General features: G+C 42.7%; 1 protein-coding gene across 2 annotated transcripts in view; it reads left to right on the plus strand.

Moving 5' to 3' along the window:
* CADPS (calcium dependent secretion activator) overlaps positions 1-26,639 on the plus strand; it is a 517,790-nt gene extending 491,151 nt beyond the window's left edge. Inside the window, exons 31-32 of one of the 2 annotated variants that reach the window (XM_084840490.1) lie at positions 21,488-21,592; positions 25,293-26,639. In XM_084840490.1, the coding sequence (XP_084696616.1) occupies positions 21,488-21,592; positions 25,293-25,472 (285 nt within the window). In that variant the 3' untranslated portion in view covers positions 25,473-26,639. The remainder of the gene's footprint in view (positions 1-21,487; positions 21,593-25,292) is intronic. The other variant, XM_084840489.1, reaches the window with a different exon arrangement.
* The last annotated feature ends 336 nt before the right edge of the window (positions 26,640-26,975 follow it).

A 26,975-nucleotide genomic window follows, 5' to 3' on the forward strand; every position in this document is an offset into this window, starting at 1 on the left:
TAAGACATCGAGTCCTTTATTTAAAAAAACACTAAAAGTCACATCATGAATTAAAAAATATATATCCGTCTTTCATTTGAAAATAAATAAGAGGGGAAAATCAAACTAATCAAAGTTGAAATAAAGTCTTTCTCCCTCTCCCTTTCTCTCCCAAGACTACTGTCTATAACATGTTGTTCCTTATAGAAAGTGGGATATGGTGGCATTTGCTTGATTAACTTGCTCGACAAAAGTGACAGCTGCTGAGGGTGTATGTAGATAAGCCGCACAGTGCAGTTCCGCCTTTGTACATCTGTCAGCAAAAAAGGAATACTAAAGAGTGAAAAGAGGCAAATTGGTCCCAAAAGGCAACCTATTCAACTTAGGAGGTTTGCTCTATTCAAGCACTCGCTGTGAAACTCAAGTACTAGGTAGCTTATTCAATTTCATTCACTCTTTAGAATGAGCCCACGAGTGTTTAATTTCTTATGCTAGCGAATAAAAGGATGAAGGGAGTTTGCTTTTCAAAAAAAACAAAAACAAAACTATTATTATTATTGTTATTATTATTATTGGAAGAATTAATTGCTAAGATTTGATGATCAATGCCTACAACATTAGCTAGGTTTTGTAGATATTGCTGGTGTTAGATTGTCCTGATATGTAACAGACACAATGACTGACTACCTTCTTTTAGGAAAAATATGAAGATGCAGATTTATCCACCAGGGTGTCATAGTTCGATGGATGTAAGAAAGACCCACTCCAGTTTAACAAGGCCATAGATGTTTTAGGTATTCAAATCAGAATTAAACTTTCAAAGGGGTGGCAGTGTCGGCCACAGAGACAGGGCCTTCCCATCTTTTATATGCCAGACAGGTTGGGGCTGTGTTTTGTTTTTTTTATTCCCATCTTGAGTGGAAAAAACTATGCATGCATGGCTCCAGTAATCAATTACCTTAACTCAGAAAGATTCTCTGAGCCTACAATCCTATGCATGTTACATGGGAATAAATCTCATTGACTTGTTTCTGAGTAAACATGCATAGGCTTGCACTGTGTGTAGGGGATCAAGACCTCTGTTTCCTCTTTCAGCCTGAGGGCCAAATTCAATTTTGAAGAAGCTCTCGGGGGCCAAATGGCATTGGTAGGTGGGGGTGAAAGCAAAATGGCAGGGCCAAAGGCAACACAGGGTGGAGCCAAAGGCAAAGGGGGCAAAATACCAAAAATACCAGCATATTTTAGCCAAAAAAATCTTGCTGCCAGTAAATAAGCCTTAGGGGAGACATTTCAACCTTTTAGAATGGGAAAAAAACATGCAAAAGCCAGGATATAAACAAGCAGTTGATGGAAAGGGAAAGGGGTGGTGGCCATCTAGAGAACGCTGAAGGGCTGGATTGGGACCTCAGGAGGACCAGATTTGGCTTGTGGGTCTGAAGTTGTGCACCCCTGGTCTAAGGACACACCATCTGACCTTGGCAGAACTGCCTTCCCTACAGTTATAATTGAGTCCACAAGCACCAAAGTACTGCCAACATGTTTGGCTCTGATGGGTATGGGTTGACTGTTGATGGTGATTTGAATAAGTGTAGGTAGTGAAAGCAAAAAAGTATCTTGTGTCCCCTCAAGGACTACAAAATGTATATAAGCTTTTTCGATAGTGAAGTCACTCACAGATCATCATATAATGCTTGCTATTAAGAGTCAAGGTGCAAAAGACAACACAATTGCCTTCTCTTTACAGAATAAACCTCTATATATTTGTGTAGAGTAGGCACAAAAAAAAACCACCAACGGGGCAATCTGTTGATGATCAAAAATTCCTACCCAGTCCCCTGAAACAGCTAATCTTACATGACATGTAGTGAAAGGAGGAGATGAGACTCAAGTAAGAGATTGAACAAGGACCATATTTTATTTAATCTTAATTCAGGATCTGCAGAGGAGATGAAAATGTGCCATAAAAGCTAAACCTGAACATTATAGCTGATGTCTATTCAGTCAAGCCATGCCCCACCCAGACCAGTGGTGGGGAGTATATTGCCCACCCTCTCCTCTTAGGCCGCAGGTGCGGAGGGTGTCCTCCCTGATTCCTCCCCTCCCGGAGCCACACAGCACCAGGTGGATGATACAGGTTAGCCATAAAGGCCATCTGTACCCTGCCTACATGTCTCACAGCCCTGAGAGGGAGGTCATGAAAATGGCCATCCACCAAAAAGGTGCCTCATAAGAACATAAGAGCCATGCTGGATCAGACCAAGGGTCCATCTAGTCCAGCATTCTGTTCACACAGTGGCCAACCAGCTGCCGACCAGGAACCCACAAGCAGGGCATGAGCACAACAGCACCCTCCCACCCATGTTCCCCAGCAACTGGTGTACATAGGCTCACTGCCTCTGGTGTTGGAGGTAGCACAGAGCCATCAAGACTAGTAGCCATTGATAGCCTTTTCCTCCAGGAATTTGTCTAACCCCCTTTTACAGCCATCCAAACTGTTCACCATCACTACTTCCTGTGGTAGCGAATTCCATAGTTTAACTATGCGCTGTGTGAAGAAGTAATTTCTTTTATCTGTCCTGAATCTCCCACCAATCAGCTTCATAGGATGACACTAGGTTCTGGTATTTTGAGAGAGGGAGAAAAATGCCTCCCTAGCCACATTCTTCACACCATGCATAATGTTTTAGATTTCTATCATGTCTCCCCTTACCCTCCTTTTCTCCAAGCTAAACAATCCCAGCTGTTGTAACCTTCTCTCATAGGGGAGATGCTGCAGCCCCTTCATCATTTAGTTGCCCTTTTCTGCACCTTTCCCAGCTATACAATATCTTTTTGGGGTGTTCCAGGTGTGCTCACACCATAGATTTGTATAGGGAGAGTATGATGTTGGCAGTTTTATTCTCAGTCCCTTTTCTAATTATGCCTAACATGGAGTTTGCCTTTTCACAGCGGCTGCACAGTGGGTTGACATCTTCATTGAGCTGTCCACCACAACCCCAAGATCTCTTTCCTGGTCAGTCACCGCTAGCTCAGATCCTGTCAGGCTATACTTGAAGTAGGGATTTTTTGCCCCAACATGAGTCCCTTCCTAACCAAAGTTGCACACCCCAGGAAATGTGACCAAATTAACCTACCCAAGGGGCCAAACCAACTAACACTATACACAGCCTTTGCATATACATGCAGAGGAAGTGAAAAACACATCAACCAGGTCAATCAGTTGATAATCAAAAATTCCTACTTTGCCCCCTGAAAGGAGCCACCAGCTAATCTTACACGACAGAGGGTGGGTGGTCAGAGCTACCTAAATAAGGCGAGACTTCACCCCCTACAGTGTCACGTGGCATGCATCTGCACATGATGTCACACAGCCTCATCCCCACCTTCTGACCCACCCACAAAGAGCATCATCCCCAACCAAAGACTTTTGAGGTTGGTCTGGGGAACAGCAAATCATTCACTGATGAGTTACAATCTGAATTAAGCGACATCCCAAAGTTAAATTCAGCTTGAGATGTTGAAACTCTAGCTGCCAGACCACGAACACTGTGGTGCATGGAGTCACATCATTTGTCACAGTGAAGCTGCAATCCTATACACACTGACCTGAGAGTAAGCTTCATTTAACAGAGCCTTGTTTCTAAGTAGATATGCATAGGATTGCACTGTCAGTGAGGAATGTATTAGGATATAGGCAGACTGTAGGTTTTTCAGAGTTGAAGGCAGTATGGGATAGCCACCATAGCTTGTGGTGCATATACTCAATTTTTTCTGCACAGCTGTCCTCAAAAACATGCAAAAGTTGTTTGAGAATAGTGGGGTGGGGGGAGAAACCATGGTCACCAATGGCTCTGTCATTCAACTCTCTTAAAAACGATTTGCCTGTTTCTAGCTTTGGTGGGTCATATAGATCTCATAGAATGAGAAATACTGAATAAATGAAGCAATGCCTTGTATTGAACCAACTGTTCTTTAGTACAGGGGGGTGGGGGTCCAAGTTAAACAAGTGTCCACAAATCAGTGTTGCATCTGACTGTTATTTACCTAGCCACATCTGTTGCATTTCAGAACAAAAAAGCAGGAAGTTGCAATAGATGCTGTATTAATTTGATCACAAATACTCAGGCTTTGCTGAGAGGATTCAAGTTTGAAAAGCCCTTCCACAGACAAAGCAGTATCTGGGAAACGTATGCCACCTTTAGAAATAAACCCTCCAAGAGTAAGGCATGTCTGTATCCCCAGTGTCCTTGGGGCCTTACCAAGTTCATTTAGGGTGGAAAGCAAATATTGCAATATACAGTAGTCATTATATTAGCAAAGCTGGAGTTTACATTAGGAAAACACACTGCATAGAGAGAGATGTTTGAAGTTAAATTTGTTAGGATGTTCTTGGTTCCCAAGATGAATGAACATCCATCACCAAAAATGGAGTAAAAACAACAAAGAGTCTTGTGGCACCTTAATGACTAACCAATTGATTCTGGCATAAGCTTTCATGGACTACAGACTACTTCATCAGATGCATGGTTAACCTCAAATTGGCAGATTTATGTACACATGCTGGGAGGTGGGGTTGCGGGGACGGAGAGATGTAAACTGCATTGTCAGAGGGAATTGAAATCAGAAGGTATCATACATGAAAATGAGAACACTACAGAGAGTTGTCCTTTTGTTCAGAAACTGCATTTTTGAGGTTGGATCTAGGATCTCTCTTCCACAAAAGAAAGGGATCTTCCACAAGAGGAAGGGCAGAAGATCCCTCCATTTGATTTTGCGGATCCTTCCCCCCCCCCCCCCATGCACACAGACACACCACAGCTCACCCCATTCAGCAGGGTGTCCTGACTCTATAGTATTTTTAGGGGGCTGGAGGGGCTGCCATGGGAAGAAAGGCCACCAGCGCAGTTCTCCAACCTTAAATCTGGATCCAACCCATAATATCCCATTACTCAGTAGTATAAGTGCTGGATGCATCTGATAAAGTTCTCTGCCTTTGACAATGTCCAAAGTTTCAGTGATTTAGGTGTTGTTTTTTTAAAGCCCTTTATGGTGTTTTCCACTTGTGGAATGACATCCGTGAAAGCAACGTGCAGAATTATCCTGGATCCCCATAGGGATAAATTAATAATGCCCAGGAACTATGCAGTTTTGTTATCCTTGACCCAGCTTTAAACTGTTGACCCTCAAAGGAACTAGGTCATCAGTACTGAGGTCTGCTGGAAGTCAAAATGTTCTCAGGGTTGGAGCTACTGACAGATAGCTTGGCTTGCATGGAATAATCAGCATTGATTTAAATGTATGTCTGTATCTGCTGCATCTTTTTGTGCAGCACAATTTTAAGACCCTCAACAATCTACCCAGGAGTGCAGGTGTCTTTTCCATGATCCAAGAAAACAAAAGAGGGGATGTAGATATACTGAATTCTTATGATTACAAAGCCTGCACCGCATACTGTTTACATATTTCTATTATACATGGGTAGTTTGCCTGGAGGCTCTGAGGTCTACTCACTTCCCTCTTAAGTGATTCCTGCCATGTTGGCCACCATGCTTTGAGCAAGAATCAGGCTGATGTGCCTTTACAGAATTCAGTAACAGGGACAAAGACAGTCAGCAAGGAGAGGGGCAGGATGCTCAGTAAGAAGTAAATGAATCTACTTACCCTTGAATCTATTCAGGATTAAGGCTGCCATCCTTAACACAGAATAAGCCTCATTGAACCCAGTGGCACTTACTTCTGAGCAAGCATGCGTAGGATTGCACTGTAAATTGCACAAAAGCAGTGTACTTCAAGAATATTTTCTGTTATGGCCTTTTTATAGTTCATACTATCTAGGGCTCTTGCCCAATTAAAGAAATCTCTGTCAATTAATTCTCTGAATTTTAGTCCATTCATCACTGGTCTAATGTTAGTCTATTAATCTAACTCAGCCTTCCCCAACCTGGTACCCCTCCTGATGTTTTAGACTACAACTCCCAGCATTCCTGACCTTTAGGTTTGGTGGCTGGGGCTGATGGGAGCTGTATCTGGAGGTGCACCAGATACAGATCTAACTGATTAACTGACGGAAGACTGAAGCCCTAAAAACAGGTATGGTGATAATACCAGCACATCAAAGAATCATCCCCTTTTTTGAAGTGAAAAGATATGAGCCATTTAATTGTTTTTAATAGTCACTTGGTGTCTAAGAATCAAAAAATAAGTGCATGTGATCTCAAAACAAGGGGTGGAGGTCCTCATTCTACCAAACCATGTCCTTGGGAATGGGGTCCCCAGAAATTTAAAGCATGCATTTTTACAACTTTATCTGACATAATAAATCCGTTAGTTTTAAGGTGCCACAAAATTCTTAGCAGTTTAATCTTTTTAAAAGGTTTGTATGTGGATTGAGCAAACTGGGTGACCATACAGTTTAGCACTGAGGTGCATTTTCTGTGGCACCTTACTGGGGAACTGAAACCAAGAATCCCCAGTGGCAAATTTACATTTGCATCGAGGAGACCAGCAGATCTCAAGGTCTCATGTAATATTTAATCACTATGGGTTCCTGTCCCACTCTCATTCATAGCCACAGCAGCTGAGCCCAGTGAGAGCTTGATAGATGGCTGTGTTGAAAAATGAATGTCATGCCCAGGTCTGGAGTTTGTATCTTACTGATCTATTGAAGAAGGGGATAGAGTGCTGCCACTGAACAGCAACTTCACCTTAAAAACTCTAAAGGGGCTGTGATCATCCATGAGCATATTCCCCTTTTGTTCCTTTGCTTGACAAGTGTAGCTTTTATCCTGGGCGTAGCCGAAATCCCCTCACACCATTGAGTCCGTTACCTTCAGAACACCTTGAATTCAAAGGTCCTATGCAAAGCCCCCTTTCAAGTACTTCCAAACAGATTCTGTAGTGTGGGCAAGAGAGAAAGGGCAGCCTTGTCTTTGGAGTTTCTCTGTGCAATGCCTGCCTCAGTTTATTCTTAATAGGGTTGAGCAGGCTGGATTCGTTCCGGTTGGAAAGCCAGTCCTGAACGAAGGGGTCATGGGTGTGAGTTACTATGGTTATTGAGCAGCATCGCCCGTAGTTTTGTTCTCATGGGCATTAAAGCACATAATAATGGACAAACAACAGTGGTTAAAGCAAGCAGGTAGGATTACTATGTCCTTTTGTCAGAAGTATATAACGTCTTGTAGTCAGTTTTAAAGACTTCTCAACCCCCCAGATCCACCCAGCAGCCGCCCGCTGAGTGATTTTGTATGCTTAATCTCTCGCCCTTCACTACAAGCTTTCGGCTAATTTGAGGCAAATGGGTATTTTTGACACTAAATAGGGCAGTAAAGAATCCGTGACCTAGAAAAACTCCATTCCGAGGCAGTGAGAAGAGAAAAAAAATATTTCTTTCAGCAGACTTTGTAAGACCTTTGTGAATGACATAAAATAGTTCTGACTAAACTGCACCGGAGCCTTTGCTTAATGGTTTGCAAGCAAGGGGGAGGGAAAAACTTTTGCTGAACATCATACACGCGCGCGCGTGCGCGCCGCGCACATACACACACACACACACTTACTTTAACTTCCCCCCATAAAACTTGTCACTTCAGATTGCCATCAGCCACCACAACAATAATCATTTCATGCTTATTGCTAATTGCAAGCACAGCTGAGGCCCAGCGGGGGGCTCCTTGCACAGTCCCAGGCCTTTATACCAGCCTCAATCTGTTGTATGGCACTTGTTCACACACACACACACACACACACACACACAGCTACCAGCAAAGGCAGAAAGAGGCAGAGTCACAGGTTTCTTGTAATCCCTCCGCTACCCTGCTGACAATTCAGCCCCATAAGCATTCCTGGTTTTGTCTGCCTCTTTACAAAAGCTGGACTGACCTTAAGCTACTAGTATGTGGGCTTTTTCTTTTTCTCCCCCCCCCTTTTTTTTTTGAATGAAGAATACAGCTCCTTCAGGTGCATTAAAGAAGCAGGGTTGCATCTGGCTTATGCGATTCTGTTTGCAGCACCCCTGGAGTGAGCTGTGGCTTCCTGTAACATGTAAAATGTGAGTGTGAACTCAAGGTTCATGGCAAGGAACAGGAGGTCAGGCTCCCATTCAAAGCTACCAAAAGGAAACGGGAGTTTGCAGATGTTCTGGTGGATGTGTAATGACACCACCTCCCTCGGAGTGCAGGAACCCAGCACAGCTTTTCATCAAATGTGCTGCCACTACCATCGGTGTGTGTTACTTTGCAGATTTATTCATATCATTCCTCCACCCCCACCCCCCATGTGGCTTATATATTCAGAGACAAGCCTGGGAGTTTGGCAACTGTGCAGACCACTGATGTTTGCTGCAGGTTCAAAAATGTGAACTGCCTGGGCTGTCATGGAAGCAACGATGATTACAGATGACAGGAGCATTTTTTAATACATCCACCAGTGATTACCTTTGGAATTACAGGGCTGAAAAGCCACCTTCAGGAGCTGATTTTGAGGGTCATGAAAGGAAAGTAAATTGTTGGTTATTTAACTTATTGTTACTGTATGCTTCCTGCCAGGGAGGGGGAGAAGCGCTCGGGGGATTCTTCTGCCTCAGGTACCAAAATAAATTGATCGGTCTTGGGTAATTGCACCTGGGGGGGGGCAGGAAGCATTTGCTGCTCCACCTCAGGCACCAGAATGTCTCACGTTAGCTCTGGCTACCACTCACAGCTACTCCACCTGGATTTGAGCAGGTTGGCATTCTCAAGGGGGTACATTGGATGCTTTCACAACATAGAAATCTATATGAATCTCACCATAGGCCAGGGTTGCTAATTTTTCAACCAGCCTCTCTTAGCTGTGCCTTTAACTGTGACTTTCACAGTCATAGCAGGTACAATAACATATGCCTCCATGCTGTGAAAGACTTTGCCAACTAATTCCTACATATCAGGCTGTTGTTACAGACCCAGCTACAGAGGCCAGCTGAAAAGTTGGGAACCCTACTAAGGGGGAATCACAAATATCACCATCCTGTAGGATAAAGCAGATGTAAAACCACCCAAAAATGTACTGGGCATTTTCATCCAATGAACAGGGGTTCATGTATGTGTATTGTGTTGATGTAGATGGCAGAGACAGGAAAAGCTATACTGAACATCAGGTTAGAATCTATTAGGTTCATACATAAACTGTCTAGTTCTAATGTCACATATTAAGGAATGAAGCTTTTAAATCCTGACAAAGCAGAGATGAAGCCAGAACTCTGAAGATGTGTAGTTTGGCTTGCAGAAGCCAGGTTCTGAACAGAAAAAAAAAGTGATGGTTTCTCAGAGACATTTTCCCCTGGACTCTAAAAATTGTGAAACTGAGAAGGCAGGATTTCACCTGAGAGAGTTGCTTCAAATGTGATGAATTTCCTACAAGGTCTGCTCTTCCATATTAGAAACCCACACCAACTGCATGTTGATTGGGCAAGCATCTATTTCAGTCCACCTACACTGGATGGGAAACAGTGATTGGCTGTAGCTCTTTAGGATATGTCCACCACAGGTTTAGGCAGCAAATAGGAGTGTGCATGAGCATGACAATCTACAAGTGGGTTGTACACGTGGTCTTAAACAGAATGGCTACCAGTGCAGGAAATACATCTTGTCAGAAGTGATCCTGAAGGAGGACTGCACACTGGAAACTTTTAGGCTGAGTCCTAGAACATGTGAAGCAGTAATAAGCAGGAAGCAGGAAGGAGCTTCAGGCCTGGTTTTGGAACGGAAACTGCCTTGGTCGCCCTGTGGGATGACCTCTGCCGGGAGAGGGACGGGGGGAGTGCGACCCTGTTGATTCTCCTGGACCTCTCAGCGGCTTTCGATACCATCGACCATGGTATCCTTCTGGATAGGTTGTCTGGGTTGGGAGTTGGAGGCACTGCACTACAGTGGTTCCGCTCCTACTTGGATGGCCGATTCCAGAAGGTGGTGCTGGGGGATTATTGCTCTGTGCCATGGCAATTGTGCCATGGGGTTCCACAGGGCTCTATTCTATCCCCCATGCTGTTTAACATCTACATGAAACCGCTGGGGGAGGTTATCCGGAGGTGTGGGCTGAGGTGCCATCAATATGCGGATGACACCCAGCTCTACCTCTCTTTCTCATCAAAACCAGGTGAGGCAGTGGCTGTTCTGAACCAGTGCCTGGGCACGGTAATGGACTGGATGAGGGCTAATAAACTGAAACTCAATCCAGACAAGACGGAGGTACTGTTAGTGGGTGGTTCGTCTGCCCGGCTAGGTGATATTCAACCTGTTCTGGAGGGGGTTGCACTCCCCCTAAAGGATCAGGTTCGTAGTTTGGGGGTGCTCTTGGATCCAGAACTGTCACTTGAGGCACAGGTGAACTCAGTGGCACGGAGCACTTTTTATCAGCTTAGGCTGGTATACCAACTATGCCCTTATCTGGACAGAGATAGCCTAGCTACAGTTATCCATGCTCTGATAACTTCTCGTCTGGATTACTGCAATGCGTTATACGTGGGGCTGCCTTTGAAAATGGTCCGGAAACTTCAGCTGGTCCAAAATAGGGCAGCAAGATTGTTAACAGGGACTGGCCTGCGAGCTCATATTACGCCAGTACTTTTCCAGCTGCACTGGCTGCCAGTCCATTTCCGGGCCCGATTCAAAGTGCTGGTGTTAACATTCAAAGCCCTTAACGGCTTGGGGCCAGGTTACCTGAAGGATCGCCTCCTCCCATATGTGCCTGCCCGGACCTTAAGATCATCATCAGCGGCCCTTCTCCGTGAGCCCCTGCCAAAGGAAGTGAGGCGGGTGGCTACTAGGAGGAGGGCTTTTTCTGTTGTGGCACCCCGGCTCTGGAATGAGCTCCCTAGTGAGGTTCGCCTGGCGCCTACATTGTACTCCTTTCTGCGCCAGGTGAAGACCTTTTTATTTTCCCAGGCATTTTAGCTTTCTAAATTTTTATCTTTGCTGTTTTAAATCTGTATTTTAAACTCCTGTACTGCTGCTAGGTTTTATTGTGGTTGTATTGTTATATTGTGGTTTTAATGTTCTATATATTTTAAATTGTTTTATTGTGTGTTGTTTGGTTTTAGTTTTTGTGAACCGCCCAGAGAGCTTCAGCTATTGGGCGGTATAGAAATGAAATAAATAAATAAATAAATAATAACAAAAAGGATGCTGAGGCATGCTCAAAGGGCATTTGCAACAGCACTAAGCACAGTCTATTCTTACACACACATCCTTGGAGCCATTGCACACATTACACAACAACAAATATTGTGTTTGCCACTGAGTGTAAACTCAACAAAGAACTGCTGCTAATTCCAGCTCTCTGATGAATGTACTCACAAGATGTGCATGTTCTCAAATGTCTGTCTGTTGAAGTAACAGTTAAACAAATTTAGAAATTCTCTGACAAAAACATACTGTGCAAACTGGCCCTCAGGTTTAAAGACTTCCAGGGAAGAAAGTGTTGCTTTCACAACAGCCTGAGCTCTGATGCTTTTGTTTTTAGAAATGGCCCCACTCTTGAGAGGGTAGGAAGGAATGAGTTGGGAAGTCTTTTACAACTCAAAATAAAGTTCTACAATACTATGATGAGGATGAATGCAATCAAAATTATTAACTTTGAAAGGAACCAAGAACCTCCCTCCATTTGATAAGGGATGGGGGGTGCAATCCTGTGTTGTTTATTTGGTCAGTCGCTTCTGACTCTTTGTGACTTCATGGACCAGCCCACGCCAGAGCTTCCTGTTGGCCATCACCACCCCCAGCTCCCCCAAGATCGAGTCCGTCACCTCCAGAATATCATCCATCCACCTTGCCCTTGGTCGGCCCCTCTTCCTTTGGCTTTCCCCTTTCCCTAGCATCAGCATCTTCTCCAGGGTATCCTGTCTTCTCATTATGTGGCCAAAGTACTTCAGTTTTGCCTTTAATGTCATTCCCTCAAGTGAGCAGTCTGGCTTGATTTCCTGGAGTATGGACTGGTTGGATATTCTTGCAGTCCAAGGCACTCTCAGAATTTTCCTCCAGCACCACAGTTCAAAAGCATCTATCTTCCTTCACTCAGCCTTCCTTATGGTCCAGCTCTCGCAGCCATAGGTTACTACGGGGAAGACCATTGCTTGAACTATGCGGACCTTTGTTGTCAGTGTTGTCTCTGCTCTTCACTATTTTATCAAGATTTGTCATTGCTGTCCTCCCAAGAAGTAAACGTCTTCTGATTTCCTGGCTGCAGTCAGCGTCTGCAGTAATCTTTGTGCCTAGAAAGACAAAGTCTGTCACTGCCTCCACGTTTTCTCCCTCTATTTGCCAGTTATCAATCAAGCTGGTTGCCATAATCTTGGTTTTTTTGAGGTTGAACTGCAACCCAGCTTTTGCACTTTCTTCTTTCACCTTCGTCATGATGTTCCTCAGCTCCTCCTCGCTTTCAGCCATCAAAGTGGTATCATCTGCATATCGGAGATCGTTAATGTTTCTTCCAGGGATTTTAACTCCAGCCTTGGCTTCATCAAGCCCAGCACATCGCATGATGTGTTCTGCGTACAGGTTGAATAGGTAGGGTGAGAGTATACAACCCTGCCGTACTCCTTTCCCAATCTTAAACCAGTCCATTGTTCCATGGTCTGTTCTTACCGTTGCTACTTGGTCGTTATACAGATTCCTCAAGAGGCAGACAAGATGACTTGGTATCCCCATCCCACCAAGAACTTGCCACAATTTGTGATGATCCACACAGTCAAAGGCTTTCGAATAGTCAATAAAACAGAAATAGATGTTTTTCTGAAACTCCCTGGCTTTCTCCATTCTCCAGCGGATATTGGCAATTTGGTCTCTAGTTCCTCTGCCTTTTCGAAACCCAGCTTGTACATCTGGCAATTCTCGTTCCATGAATTGCTGGAGTCTACCTTGCAAGATCTTGAGCATTACCTTACTGGCATGTGAAATAAGTGCCACTGTTCTATAGTTTGAACATTCTTTGGTGCTTCCCTTTTTTGGTATGGGGATATAGGTTGATTTTTTCCAATCTGTTGGCCATTCTTGTGTTTTCCAAATTTGCTGGCATATGGCATGCATCACTTTGACAGCATCATCTTGCAAGATTTTAAACAGTTCAGCTGGGATACCATCATCTCCTGCTGCCTTGTTATTAGCAATGCTTCTTAAGGCCCATTCAACCTCACTCTTCAGGATGTCTGGCTCTAGCTCACTGACCACACCATCAAATCTATCCCCGATATTATTATCCTTCCTATACAGATCTTCCGTATATTCTTGCCACCTTTTCTTGATCTCTTCTGCTTCTGTTAGGGCCTTGCCATCTTTGTTTTTGATCATACCCATTTTTGCCTGGAATTTACCTCCTATTTTTCTAATTTTCTGGAAGAGGTCTCTTGTCCTTCCTATTCTATTATCTTCTTCCGCTTCTGCGCATTGCTTGTTTAAAAATAATTCCTGATCTCTTCTGGCTAACCTCTGGAATTTTGCATTTAATTAGGCATATCTCCCCCTATCACTGTTGCCTTTTGCTTTCCTTCTTTCTTGGGCTACTTCCAGTACTTCCAGCAGACAGCCATCTTGCCTTCTTGGTTTTCTTTTTCTTTGGGACATTTTTTGTTGCCGCCTCCTGAACAATGTTGCGAACTTCTGTCCATAGTTCTTCCGGGACCGTATCTACTAAATCTAGTCCCTTAAATCTATTCTTCACCTCCACTGCATATTCATTAGGAATATTCATGAGCTCATATCTAACTGATCTGTGGGTCTTCCCTATTCTCTTTAGTCTGATTCTAAATTGTGCAATAAGAAGTTCATGATCTGAACTACAATCAGCTCCAGGTCTTGTTTTTACCAACTGCATAGATGTCCACCACCTTTGGCTACAAAGGATGTAGTCAATCTGATTTCGGTGTCGACCGTCTGGTGAAGTCCATGTATAAAGTCGTCTCTTAGGTTGTTGGAAGAGAGTGTTTGTTATGTACAGTGAGTTGTCTTGGCAAAATTCTATCAGCCTATGTCCTGCTTCATTTTGTTCTCCCAGACTATGCTTGCCTGTAATTCCAGGTGTTGTTTGACTACCCACCTTAGCATTCCAGTCTCCTATATAAATATAATATACGCTGGGGCATATATTTGGATCACTGTGATGTTAAATGGGTTACCCTGAATTCGAATTGAGATCATTCTGTCATTTTTTGGATTGTATCCAAGCACTGCTTTAGCCACTTTATTATTAATTATGAAGGCTACTCCATTTCTTCTGTGGTCCTCTTGTCCACAGTAGTAGATCTGGTGGTCATTTGATGTGAAGTGGCCCATTCCAGTCCATTTCAGTTCCCTGACACCCAAAATGTCTATATTTAATCTTGACATCTCCCCAATAACCACATCCAATTTGCCCTGGCTCATAGATCTTACATTCCAGGTTCCTATGGTGTGTTGATCTTTAGAACATCGGATTCGTCGTTCACCACCAGCATCATCGGCTGCTAGCCATCCTTTCGGCTTTGAGCTAGTTGCGTCATCACATCTGGTGCTAGCTGAACTTATCCTCTGTTCCTCCCCAGTAGCATTTTGACCATCTTCCGACCTGGGAGTCCCATCTTCCGATGGTATACCGACATATCTCTGGTTGTACTGATCCATTTAGTTTTCATGGCAAGAATACTGGGGTGGGTTGCCGTTTCCTTCCCCAGGGATCGTATTTAGTCTGACCTCTCTGCCATCCTGTATCCTCATGATTTATCTGGGGAGAAGAAAATGTGAATGTATGTTTAAAGTAATCAGGAAAACTCTTTATGGCAAACCTAGGCTATTTGCTATATAGTCAGGGTAGGGATCCCTTAGCATTATGATACTGCAATTAAGCAGCTTTTGCCTAAGAACATGAAAGTAAATGAAAATTTTATTCTGCACTATATAGGAACGAAAGGGATCCTTAGGAATTTGACATTTTCTTTTCAGATTTGGTCCTTCCACAATTGGATTTGCAGCAAAAGCAACTACTTGCAAAAACTTTGCAAATGGAAGAGGTTAAGGATGCAATCTTATCCGAATAGTTGCCAGACTCTGAAATTGGAGGCTGCTGACTATTCCATGCAGGGCGGCTGAAGCACAGAGGGGATTCTCTCCTCCGTGCTCCAGCTGCCCTGCATTTTTGCCAAGACAGAGAATTTCACCTGTCTAGCTGCAGCTAAGGGGAGGGGGAGGGGGAGGGAAGGAGCCTGGAGACCTGATAGGAAGCTGCATAAAGCAGCTTCCGTGGTCTCCTCCCTTCCCCCCCATGACAGCCCCCTTTCCCCTGTCTCCTGCTCCATTTCTGAGCACGGAGATGTAGCTGGTGTAGAGACAATTACGCCAACTATGAGGGAGAGGGGAGTGCGGTTTCTTGGCTCCAAGGTTGGAGCCCTGGTTCTGACCTCAAATCCCAGAAACCAAACAATCCCATGTTCCCCCAGCTTGCTCTCTAAGAATCATCAAAAAATGAGGAATGCAAAGCTCCAGGACCAGATGGTTTTCCGATAGAATGGTATAAGGCACACTAGACTTGTTGACTCCTACCCTTTTTTGTCTTTATCATAAGGCTTTTGAATCAGGAACTTTACCAGTGTCTTTATATGATGCTTATATAACAGTTATCCTTAAATCTGGCAAAGACCATACCAACTGTGCAAATTATAGGCCGATTTCCTTAATCAACATGGATGCTAAAATGTTAACTGCAGTTCTTACTATATACATCACCTTGAGATACATACATGAATACATCCTGATCAAGTGGGATTTACTTGCCAGAGAGAGGGAGCAGATAATTTAAGGCTTGTGCTAAATCTGATTGCTTTGAATTCTAAAAGAATGGATTCAGGTGTGATTATTTCACTTGATGCTGAAAACCATTTGACAAATTATATTGAACTTGGAAAAAATTGGGTTTCTGCAGGAATTTTTAAGATGGGTTAGAATTTTATCTCTCTCTCCTTTGTCATGAATGATGACAAATGGAATTCTTTCACTTTTCTTTAGTGTGGAGCAGGGCACCTCTGTCTCCCTTGATATTTGATTTGTGCTCAGAACCCTTAGTGTGTGCAATTAGGCAGAACAGAGACATTTAACAGTTTGGGGCATGAGCAGGTTGAATATAAAACAGCTTCATGTGCTGATGACTTGTTATTTATCAGTAGGGCCGCAGTGGCTTAGTGGTTAAGACGCTGAACTGCAGACCGGAAGGTCGGCAGGTCAGCAGTTCGAGACCCAAGTGCTGTGTGACGGAGTGAGCTGCCGTCTTCAGTCCCAGCTTCTGCCAACCTAGCAGTTCAAAAGCAAGAAATTGCAAGTAGATAAATAGGTACCGCTTCGGTGGGAAAGGTAACGGCGTTCTGTGCACCTCGGTGTTCAGTCATGCCGGCCACATGACCACGGAAGTGTCTTCGGACAGTGCTGGCTCTTCGGCTTAGAAACGGGGATGAGCACCGCACCCTAGAGTCGGACACGACTGGTTGGGGACACCTTTACTTTTTACTAGGGTCTTATATACCAAAATTAATAAGATTAATTCATGCCTTTGGTACACTTTCAGGTTATACTATCAATTGGTCAAAATCTGAATTAATGCCTGTAAGTAATATCAAGACATCCAATGTGGTTCCTAAATAGCAATTTCATTGGTGTCCAGAAGTGATAAAGTATCTTTGTATATTGATGCCTAGAGATATTTCTCAAATAATTAACAGCACAATCCTATGGCAATAGATGTCACCCTCCAAAGTTGGAGGCTGATGCCTATCCAATGCAGGGCGAGTGGAGCACAGAGGGAATCCTCTCCTCCATGCTCCAGCCACCCTGCATTTTGGCTGTCTAGCGGGGGCACATCGGAGTGGGGGAGAGGCTGCACAATGCTTAGGAAGCCCCGTAAAGAGGCTTCCACAGTCTCCTCCCCTCCCTGCCCCCAGAAATGCCCCCATTTCACCTTCTCTGCGCTCTTTTTCTGAGCGTGGAAACTATCAAGAACCATGCCAGCTACAAGGCATTGGGGGAAGGGAAGGGAGCATGGTCTCTGGGGAAAAGACTTGGAGAAGTGGGCATCACTTAAGTACTTGGGGTAAAGTTAACATATTTAAGATGAATGTTTTGCCGCAGGTAATTAATATACAACATAATATTCCTTTATATATACCCCAAACATACTTTCAAAAACTTTATGCAGCATCTTGGAAGTTTATGGGGGGGTCTCCTCCCCATTTTTCATTTAAGAGGATGCAGTTGCCAATCATGAAGGGAGGATTTAATTTTCCAGATCTCAGTTTATATCACAAGGCTTATTTATTAACTAATACAAATGACTGGAAACATCTTTTTCTTTTGATATTCCTCCATGTGTTGTTTTGGAGTCAACTTGTTGGGAACCTCTTTCTGGCTGGATGACGTTAGGATCTAGGCATATTAAAAAGAAAGGAATAGCTCCACTTGCCATTTTAGCAGGTAGAGAGACTTGGGATACAATGTATCAGCTACAGTTTGATCCATATTCTCAGCTAAATTAACTTCATGGGAAAATTCAGTCTTGAAAATAGAGAGGCAACCTTTTATGTAGAGGAATTGGGTTGATAATGGAATTTATCCTATTGGCCAATGAATTTTTACTATTTTCAGTATTGCAGCTTATCACTTACTGCCTAGCGCTGGTTGGCAATATATTCAGCTACAGCATTTGTTAGAGTTTATATATGGGCCATCAGCGATGAGCACTTCAGCACTTCCTATATCATTAGAGGAATTAATTGGCTCCTTACAAAATGGAACATTTTGAAAAGCCTACAATAGCTGTTTATAAATGTCTTTTGGAATGTGGTGATGTTGAGAATGTCAAAGAGGAATGGAATAGGGAATCAGAATACTCTATACAGTCTAATAAATGGAAAGTTGCTCTAGCTTCCATATGTACTATTTCTGGAGATTTAAAATTGAGGCTGAGTGAACCAAATGTACTGTTTCACTGCTAAGCTGGCAGGCCATGTCATATGTTTTCAGCACGCCCCATATTTTGCATGCTAGGAATGTAATAATGTGCATTCTAAAATGTGTTTAAAAACACATGCATAATATGGGCACATTGCACAGGGAGCTCCCAATAGGCTGTGAATCCATGTCTTCCCAGTGGAGGGTGGGAAGCAGTCTTGAGTTTTACTGCTGATAGAGAAATCCTTCAAAAAGTTGCCACTAAAATATGCACATCAAAGCTTTGTTAATTAAGTGATTGAATTTATTAAATGCCCCATAAAATAAATGTATCTATGTGTTTTACAACAATTGGTGTTGTAAATGAGCAGGAAATTATTGTTAACAATTTTTTTCCTGCTCATATGAAATGTGACACACGCCACGATCATAAGGATCTAAATGCAGTCTCCTTAAAGTTAAAATGCCCTGTGTGAACCTACCCTTGTACAGCACATTTAGATACAGATGCATTTTTTGTCAGTAAAGGAGGCTAATCCTGTAAACTATAACCTTACAGCCCAATCCTAAACATGTTTATACAAAAGTCTTCTTGAGTTCAATGAGACTTATTCCTAAGGATGTGTGTTTAGGGTTGCCACCTTTGTCATTGATATTGATGGCAATTGGCTACTAGCTTTTCTCCAGTTACTCATTGTATAAGTGGAGCAGCCTCTATTCATCTTCCCACTACTATGGATGCAATCCTATGTATACACTTACCTGAGAGTCAGTCCCATTGAACTCAATAGGACTTACTTCTGAGGAGACATGCATAGGCTTGCATTGGTAGCTGCATATTTTAGAGTAACAGGTTTACAGAGCAATTGTATGCATGTTTATTCAAAAGCAAGTCCCAGTGTGTTAAGTGGAGCTTTCCTCCAGGTAAGGATTGCAGCCTTAATTACTTTATTTCATGAATACATTAATTTTGGCAGGGAACAATTGCATTCAAACTTGCGAAGTGTGTCACGTAATGAAGTGATATATGTAGTATATTACTGTTATTATTGTTAACAGAGAAGAGCTTCACCATCTCAAACAATAAAAGTAGTCCATTTGAGATGGATCTGTTCAAAATAAATGCTGAAGAGCAGGAAAGCAAACATGAATCGCTTAATTCCTGAAAATCGTTGTGACCGTAGGCAAATTGCATCAGTTTAGCCATCCTTCGGATTGAAAAGGCTGCAAGGTTACATGGGTGGAAAAGAACAAACGGCGTGTATTAAACAAGAGATCCTCATTACCTTGGGATGCAAAGCTGAAACGATAAATATTTATGAGGGTAGCCTGTGCCCAAAAGCCTCTGAGAGAATGAGAACATTCTGTTTGTGACAGTCTAAAAAAAGGCAGAGCCGAGTAATTTAGAGTAAGTTACAGAAGGAAAAACTTCCCGTCTTGAATTGATGCGCAAGTCTAATAAGAAAAGTGGGGAACTGACTGACAACATAAGCTGTCACACCCCTACTCAGTTGCCCCAGGGATCCTGTTGCGAACTTGGCAGCCGAGGACACTCTGCAGCACTCCTTCGAAAAGGAAAACCACAACTAGGTGTCACTAGCCACTCTTGCCCCAATCCAGTGGCTGTGATCATCCATGCAAGGAAAGGAATTTCAGTGCACGCACTTGCCACAATAGGGAAGGATACAACCACAACCTCCCTTTTCCAGCATTAATCTACAGTCACCAGAGTAGTGCTGCTGGCTGGCAGAACTCCTGTGCCTTCAACATCTGAGTGGCAAGCCAACATTTAGCAGAGGACGCTTTTCCCCACAGTGGAGTAGGTGCCTCTCATGCCGTTGTTAAAGGCACAGGAACCCTGCCAGAAAATAAGTTAGCAACCCTCAATTAGAGGGTGTTGAAACAGAGCAGTTTGTTGTGTAGTTGCCCTGAATTCCTGTAACCTGGAAGTACCAGTGATCCAAGCTGAACATGTAGCAAAAAGGCCTTGGTCTGGAAGCAGTGGGGGAAATTTGGAGGCAATTGAAATTTGAAGTGGGGGCAATTTGGAGGGCTGAAGATGCAGGTGGAGAGAGTTTATTAGTAGTATTTTACTGTTTTCAGTTCTGTTTTGTGAACCACCCAGAGAGCTTCAGCTATGCGGCAGTGTAGAAATGTAATAACTAAAATAAAATAACATTTATTTATTTAATGTATTTCTATACCACCTTTCTAATGCCAGTCCAGGCAATTTACAAAAAGTATAGAAAAGCCAAGTTAAATGATGTGTCTTAACCCCCTTCCTGCTTAACTCTTCACCGCTTGTCCCCTGCATGCCTTTTCCACAGCTGATCCTCTCCCAGGTGCAGCAGATACATCTGGGATCCTTGGCTGAAGCAAAGCATGCAGGGGAAGTGCCAGGCAGTGGAAGAGTTATTCTTCCCCTACTTATGGCTTCTCTCCTCTAAATCATGCCCTTCCCCTGCCAGTTATAAAATGTTCAGCTGAGTTCTGGTTCCTAGGCCCAGGTTTGCCCCCAATAATCTGGTCTGGCTCTGTGTGGAAGAGACTAGTAAAACAGAATTTGCATGTAGTACATGTACACAATTGTTCCTTGGAGATTTGTTTATAGGACGGACTGCGCATGCATTCTGCACACAGACCGCATTTTTATTTTCCAATTATGTTTTCTAAAACTTAGGGCAGAATGGATTTAATAGCTGAAATGTTTTCAGATGTTTCTTGTCCCCTTTTTGAACTGGTATTTGGACACCTTTGCTTCCACATCCCCAAATGTTATTTATGTCTGCCTAAGCATTGGGACTGCGAAACTCATACATGCACTGGACTCCCTGCTCTGCCCAGCTGGCAATCTGAAGCTGCATGAAGTTGCACAACTGCAAGGGAGATTGACAGATGAGAAGCAATGAGATCAGGTGCTATACTCCACTTCCGTCTTTTAAGAATTTGGAAGCGAAGACCAAGACAAACGCAGAGTGTTATACTTCTAAGCAGTATCATACTTCCATTTCTCCCACTGGCCTCACCCCCCATTTGAATGGTGACTTTCACAAACAGGACAGGGACATAATGCAAAGCAAAATGAAAAAAAGATGTCTTCAAGGATGTATTCTGCAGACCAAAACAGACATTACTCGAAATCTCTATCTAGCAGCTATGTCCTTTTTCTTTTTCATTTGTACTCTAGTGAAGGTACAGGGGGCCCAATCCAGATCAGGCCTCCCCTGCCATCCTAGAGTGCTGATTTGGTTGAGCCACCTGCACCTACTCTACTCTAAAGTAAATACGAAAAAGAGACGTAGCTGCTAGACAGACATTTAAAGTAATGTCTGTTTTGGCATTAAGAGCTCTAGAATACCAGTTTTACATCAGGTACTGAAAGAAGAAGTGCCAGACAAGGGCTCCTGAACCTTGTGGTCAAAAATTTCATCCTTTCTTTAGTAAGTCCTGTCCTATTTCCATGACTGGACTGAAACACCTGATAGAATCTGATTGCCAGTGGACTGTGTTTATAGGCTGCACATCCTATTTCTGTTGTTTGCCATCTCCTTGGAGAACTCTCGCTTGTTTTGCAGCAATGGTACACCAGCTCCATGAACATCGTTTGCACCTGGCTCACAGACCGCATGGACCTTCAGCTTCACATCTATCAGCTGAAAACTCTTATTAGGGTAGTAAAGGTAAGCTGGCTCATTATATCTGTGCTGTTCTGTTTCTTGGAGGAAACATTCTCCGCACACAAAAAGGGAAATGGAAAGTGGGCAGCGCAAAATCAACACCAGGAAGCAGGGGCATGATTATCAACTTGCTGAGCGAGGCCTTTGTCATGGGCTGCAAGGGCCTTACAGAACAAAGTCAGTGTGATGTATTTTAAGGGTCCGATCCAGATTTAAGCTGGATCAACTGTGCTGGCAGAATTGGACTCCCCCGCCCCTTCTTCCCACGGCAGCCCCTCCAGCCCGGTGAGAATTTTATATGGAGGGTCAGGAAATCCTCCTGAATGGGGTGAGCACTGGTATGGGGTGGAGGGGGGTCCCCAAAACTTGGAGAGCCCTTCCACAGGCAGAGCCCTTCCTCTTATGGAAGAGAGATCCTAGGTCCAACCAAAAGTAAGAAAGCTATTCATACAAGAGGGGCGGTGGAAGGAAGCCTAGGAGACAGTCTAAGGAAGGTGAACATTGCTTTACCATCTTACCTGTTTTTCAAGTTGGGCACATGTCCAATGTCACCTTTGGTGGAATGAATTAAGCTGCAGCATGGGTTTTTTGTGACAACACTTTGGGAAAGCCCAAACCCCAGCTGCTTCCCACACCAGCATTGATTGCTCCAGTTCCTGGCAGAACCATTTCTACCATTAGGTAGAGTTGAGTGGCAAATGCTGGAGGGCAGGGACCAGCAGCAAAGTCATATAACACAGAGCTCTGAGCACCTGCCCTAAGCTCCTTGCATTAACCTGCTGCCTCAGATGCATTAGAGGAGACTGTCCTGCAGCTAGTATTAAAACCAGATTCAGCTGCCAGTCCAGTCAGCTTCTGTACATGGAATGGTGGGGTGCCATCTTGCCCTTCACCTCCAGCAGCAAAATATATTGAGCCAGCCCTTTGGGGAGGGAACACTGGCATGAGAAGGTGGTACAATATGGACTGCCGTCAAGCAATTTTGCACTTCTGACATTACTAAATTGGGTGGGAAGGCGCCATGCTGCAGCTATTCCCACATGACCAAAGATAATGTTGGAAGGGGTCCTGGGCCTTTATTACATTAGGGGTGTGGTAGCCACTTAAAAATGGAACCAGATGGGCATCTGATAGCTTGATATTTCAATACACTGCTTCCAAGAAAGCTCCATGTAGCTGTGAACGTGATAAGGTTCAACAGAGATGAAATTAATAGTGCTCCTTAGAACCTCAGGTTAATATCCCCAGGTCTGATTAACATAAAGATGTGTCACCACACCTGAAGGAAGCACAAAAAGGAGCCAAACTTTGACAGCAATGTAGTGGTCTGGCAGCAGGAATTCTGTCAATGGGAGAGTGCAGCTCCCAGTGGGGTCCGGAGGTGGCAATAATTGGTGGCCCTCCAAAGTTGCCTACCTGCACTGAAGGATCGATTATCACAGATCCATGGTTGCCTTCTCCACACTATTGTCACAATTCACAACTATTTAGTTGAATTCCATAATTACACCAAAGCATTTTCTGTGAATCAATCCTTAGGAAAGTAATTTAGTCAATTTATTTAATTAAATGTAAGTAAATGTTATAGATAAAGGTAAGATTTGTAACACAGAGTTGTGTATGGCTCAGTTTAGACATAACCATCTCAGACTGGTAAACTGTGGCTTATTGGCCTGAAAATGAGCCATGTACTTGTGTGCTTCCCCCCTTCCCCTTCCCTCGCATACACAGCTTTGATGCTTCTATCCAAGCTTGTTTAAACCACTGTTTCCCGGAAAATCCAAACTGGGAAACTGTGCTTTAACCAGGATATGAAATCAGGGTCAGAACCATGGTTCATCATCACGTCAACTAGGTCTCTATGTGTAATTTTATACACACACACACGGTTATTCCAATTGATATATTTTCCTTTGGATGTTCATATTTGCAAAATTGGTTGGATGGCAATCTTTATCACTGATTTCGGTTTCCGTGTCTTTGAGGTTACTGTTGGAAATACGAATCAGAATTACGCATATTGTTAATTGAAATAATTTCCCTTACAATAGGTGTTTACAGTCTTTGAAAAGGGATTGCAAGGGGGAGATAAGATATCTCGAATATAGCCTCTTTTCCATGTGTGCGTGTGCGTGTGTGTGTGTTGGACACATGATAATTATTTCAGTGTGAAATCTCAGTGGCTTACATGAAATAATAAGATCACAGGAGGAGGTAAATACATATTTGATCATTTTGGTTCTAAGTCATTCATCTTGTTAAAGAGTAGAACTGTATATTCTGAAAATCAAGGCATGAATAAATTATTAAAAGAGTTTTAATTTTCATAAATAAAAGCAATAGGTATCATCACATTATTATTATGTGTTAGTTTGGGGAGCACCAAAGAGCATGGAAGGTGTCTTTTATGCCATTAAATCTATGTAATAAATCACATTTTTAACAATTACTCTAGACATACTAGATAGCTAAAACACCTTTAAACAGTTTCAGGATGTTAAATGGCACATGTATTTTACTAGTACTTGCATTTTTAAATGGCAGTTGTATTCTGTAAAATCAAAAAGACTCTAAACCTAGTCAAATATGAAGAATAACTATTTGTAGACAGGGAATTTTTATAATTCACTTGTGCAAACAAACTACCCTCCACCTGTTTGCAACTATGAGCAGAGCTACATGTTACTAGACAAACACAAGGTTCCAAACTAGGGATGTTGGAGAAATCCACAACAGATTCAAATCAGTTCGAATTTCTATGACTCCAACCTTCGGATACCACAGCAGACCAGCTTTTTCCGAGTCATGCGGATTTCGTGGACTTGCAGACTGGTTTTACACTGGTGGGGGGGGTTAGCCAATTTGCATTAGCACAAGTACACACTTGTGCTCTTTCGCACTTGCACAACTACGAATCAGCGCTAATGTGCACTTGCACTAATGCAAATTAGCACTAATGCAAATTAGCAAAAGTAGAAAGAAATTCTGGTTTTAAAAAAATCCAGTTCTGTCAATGAGCAGATAACAGAATGAAAGACAGCTGACAAGCCACAAAACACAGACGGAATGTATTTAACAAAATTCATATATTGTTATTCCCAATCCCATCTTCTGGCATAATGGTCACATGGGGATCTGGAGCAGGAGTGGGGGACTTGTACAGGGGAGGATTGGCAGGTGGGAGGTGGTGCTTAGCTTTTCCCCCACCCACTAATTCTCCCCTATAAATGCCCCGAAAGTTGTTTTTAGCCTGTTTTTCCCCAAAAGCTTGCTACTGAACCTAGGGAGCACTGAGGAAATGCTAGTCTGTGCTGATGTACTTTTGTGAATATCTCACCAGTACATCACTGAACAAGGGTGGAATATATCATAATAATCATCAGTCCATGCATAGTGTTGGCAGTATTAACTTTAGCCAAATATCTATTTAAGGTTAAGGAGCCTCTTAATCTTGTCACTTGGCTCCAATGTTTATTAAACTTCAGTCATCCAGCATTATAAACCTCACCTCATTTGCTGTTTACTTCAGCAGCCCTGCTTCAGAGTAAGTGGGTTGAAAAACATGGCCAAAATATAGTAGAGAATAAATATCCATTTCTGAAAAGGAAGTCAATTGAAATAGATTTGGTGATATGAACCCTAATTTGCACCATTTATGGTCTTTCCTATCCTCTTTTCCACAACACAAACTTCCTCTCTCTAGAAAACCTACAGAGATTTTCGATTGCAAGGAGTCTTGGATTCTACCTTGAACAGCAAAACCTATGACACAGTGCGAAACCGGCTGACTGTGGAAGAAGCCACGGCCTCCGTAAGTGAAGGCGGAGGGCTTCAAGGGATCACCATGAAAGACAGTGATGAAGAAGACGAAGAGGATGATTAGCTTTCTAGATGTAGAGGCCCCCAACTTGGATGTAGCCTGGAAACCAGTGCATGTAATCTAGTCTGTTATTCAGTTAGCCACATTAGGAAATTTTCTGTCTGCTCTAAATGCCCATGGAAAGTCTACCAATACAATTGCCATTTTAGCCGTGTGGTACTTAAGATTTAGCACCTCTGTTTCGGTTCATTGAGTTTCCTAATTTCATATCTATATGTTCATAAGCAATATGGAACACCATTGTTTAAAACTGTTAACGGAAACAAAATCTGCATAGAAAACATGCTAGGTGTGTCCCTGTTATAATTAAAGTATAAATGATGCTTCATTAATGTACTGTATATACATTGATGGTAAAAGTGTTGTGAAGACAAGTGAAACAAGTACTTTCATATCTTTGTTTCTCTCCTGTGGATGCCAACTGCTTCGAAACAGAGTGAGGCTACTACAAATGACACCTTTTTTGTACATTTGGGGGAGGGGGAAAACTGTGTAAAACAGAAGTTGGAATTATTCCCATTTAATATACCCAAGCACTGTCCTCCAGCATATACAGCTAACCTTGTAGAAGTGACATACCAATGGAATACTAGTCATCCACAACAGGTTAGCCTTGTCTGCATTACGATTCAGAGCAGTTGTTTTATGTCAGCGTCTTACCCCTCTAAACGTTCAGAGTTCCGATAACTGTGTTTGTAAAAAGGACAACTTTAATTACAATCTTAGACTATACAGATGTGTTTATAATAATGAGGACAATAATAGTAATAATAATAATGACAATGTACGAAGATATCTTTTAGTAGATTGTAACCATAATTTAAATCTCCTTTTGTTTTCACAATGGTTTTTATATCTTGTCATGTACATTGCATTTGGACCAGTAACTTGCATGCCCTTGGGTTCCCCCGTTACCTTCCAGAAGCTTTTATTTTCTGTGTAATATAGTGGATCCATCTTGCTTTTTTGCCTTATACAAGCCGACAGTTGTAAAAGTGTGAGAACTGTGGCTTCTCAATAAATAACTATTCAGATGTCCTAAGAATAAATGCTGGAGTCTTTTTATGTCTGCCTTAGAAAGAGGAAAACAAAAACAAAAGCTGAGCTAACTTTCGAAAAAATCGATGTAAGAGCCTCCCCATCTTCTAGAATAAAGGATTTTTCTTTTCACATGGATGTTCTTTATAGTTTGTTAACTGAGGGGATTGTTTTCTGATTTGCTCACAAAAGCAGGGCTGTGCAGAGGCATTAAGAAGTACCCTTCCTTAAGTAAACCTGGATAGGATCAGGTAGCGAAACAGAGGCATTCAATGTTTGTCCTGGTGAGCCTTTGTAAGTTAAAAAAAGGAAATAATTCAAGCAACTCAGAAGTTATTTATTTATTAGTTTAAGATGTTGGTAAGCCTATTTACTGTTTCTCCAATGGCAGTTTATAGCACAATTGAAGGCATAAAAGCAATAATAATGCAAAATATAAACAGTAAAACAAAGTGGAATGCTCACTAA

This window comes from Heloderma suspectum, chromosome 2 (assembly GCF_057233095.1).
Source record: "Heloderma suspectum isolate Gila_16-S chromosome 2, 16-S_ref, whole genome shotgun sequence".
Lineage (NCBI taxonomy): Eukaryota > Metazoa > Chordata > Lepidosauria > Squamata > Helodermatidae > Heloderma > Heloderma suspectum.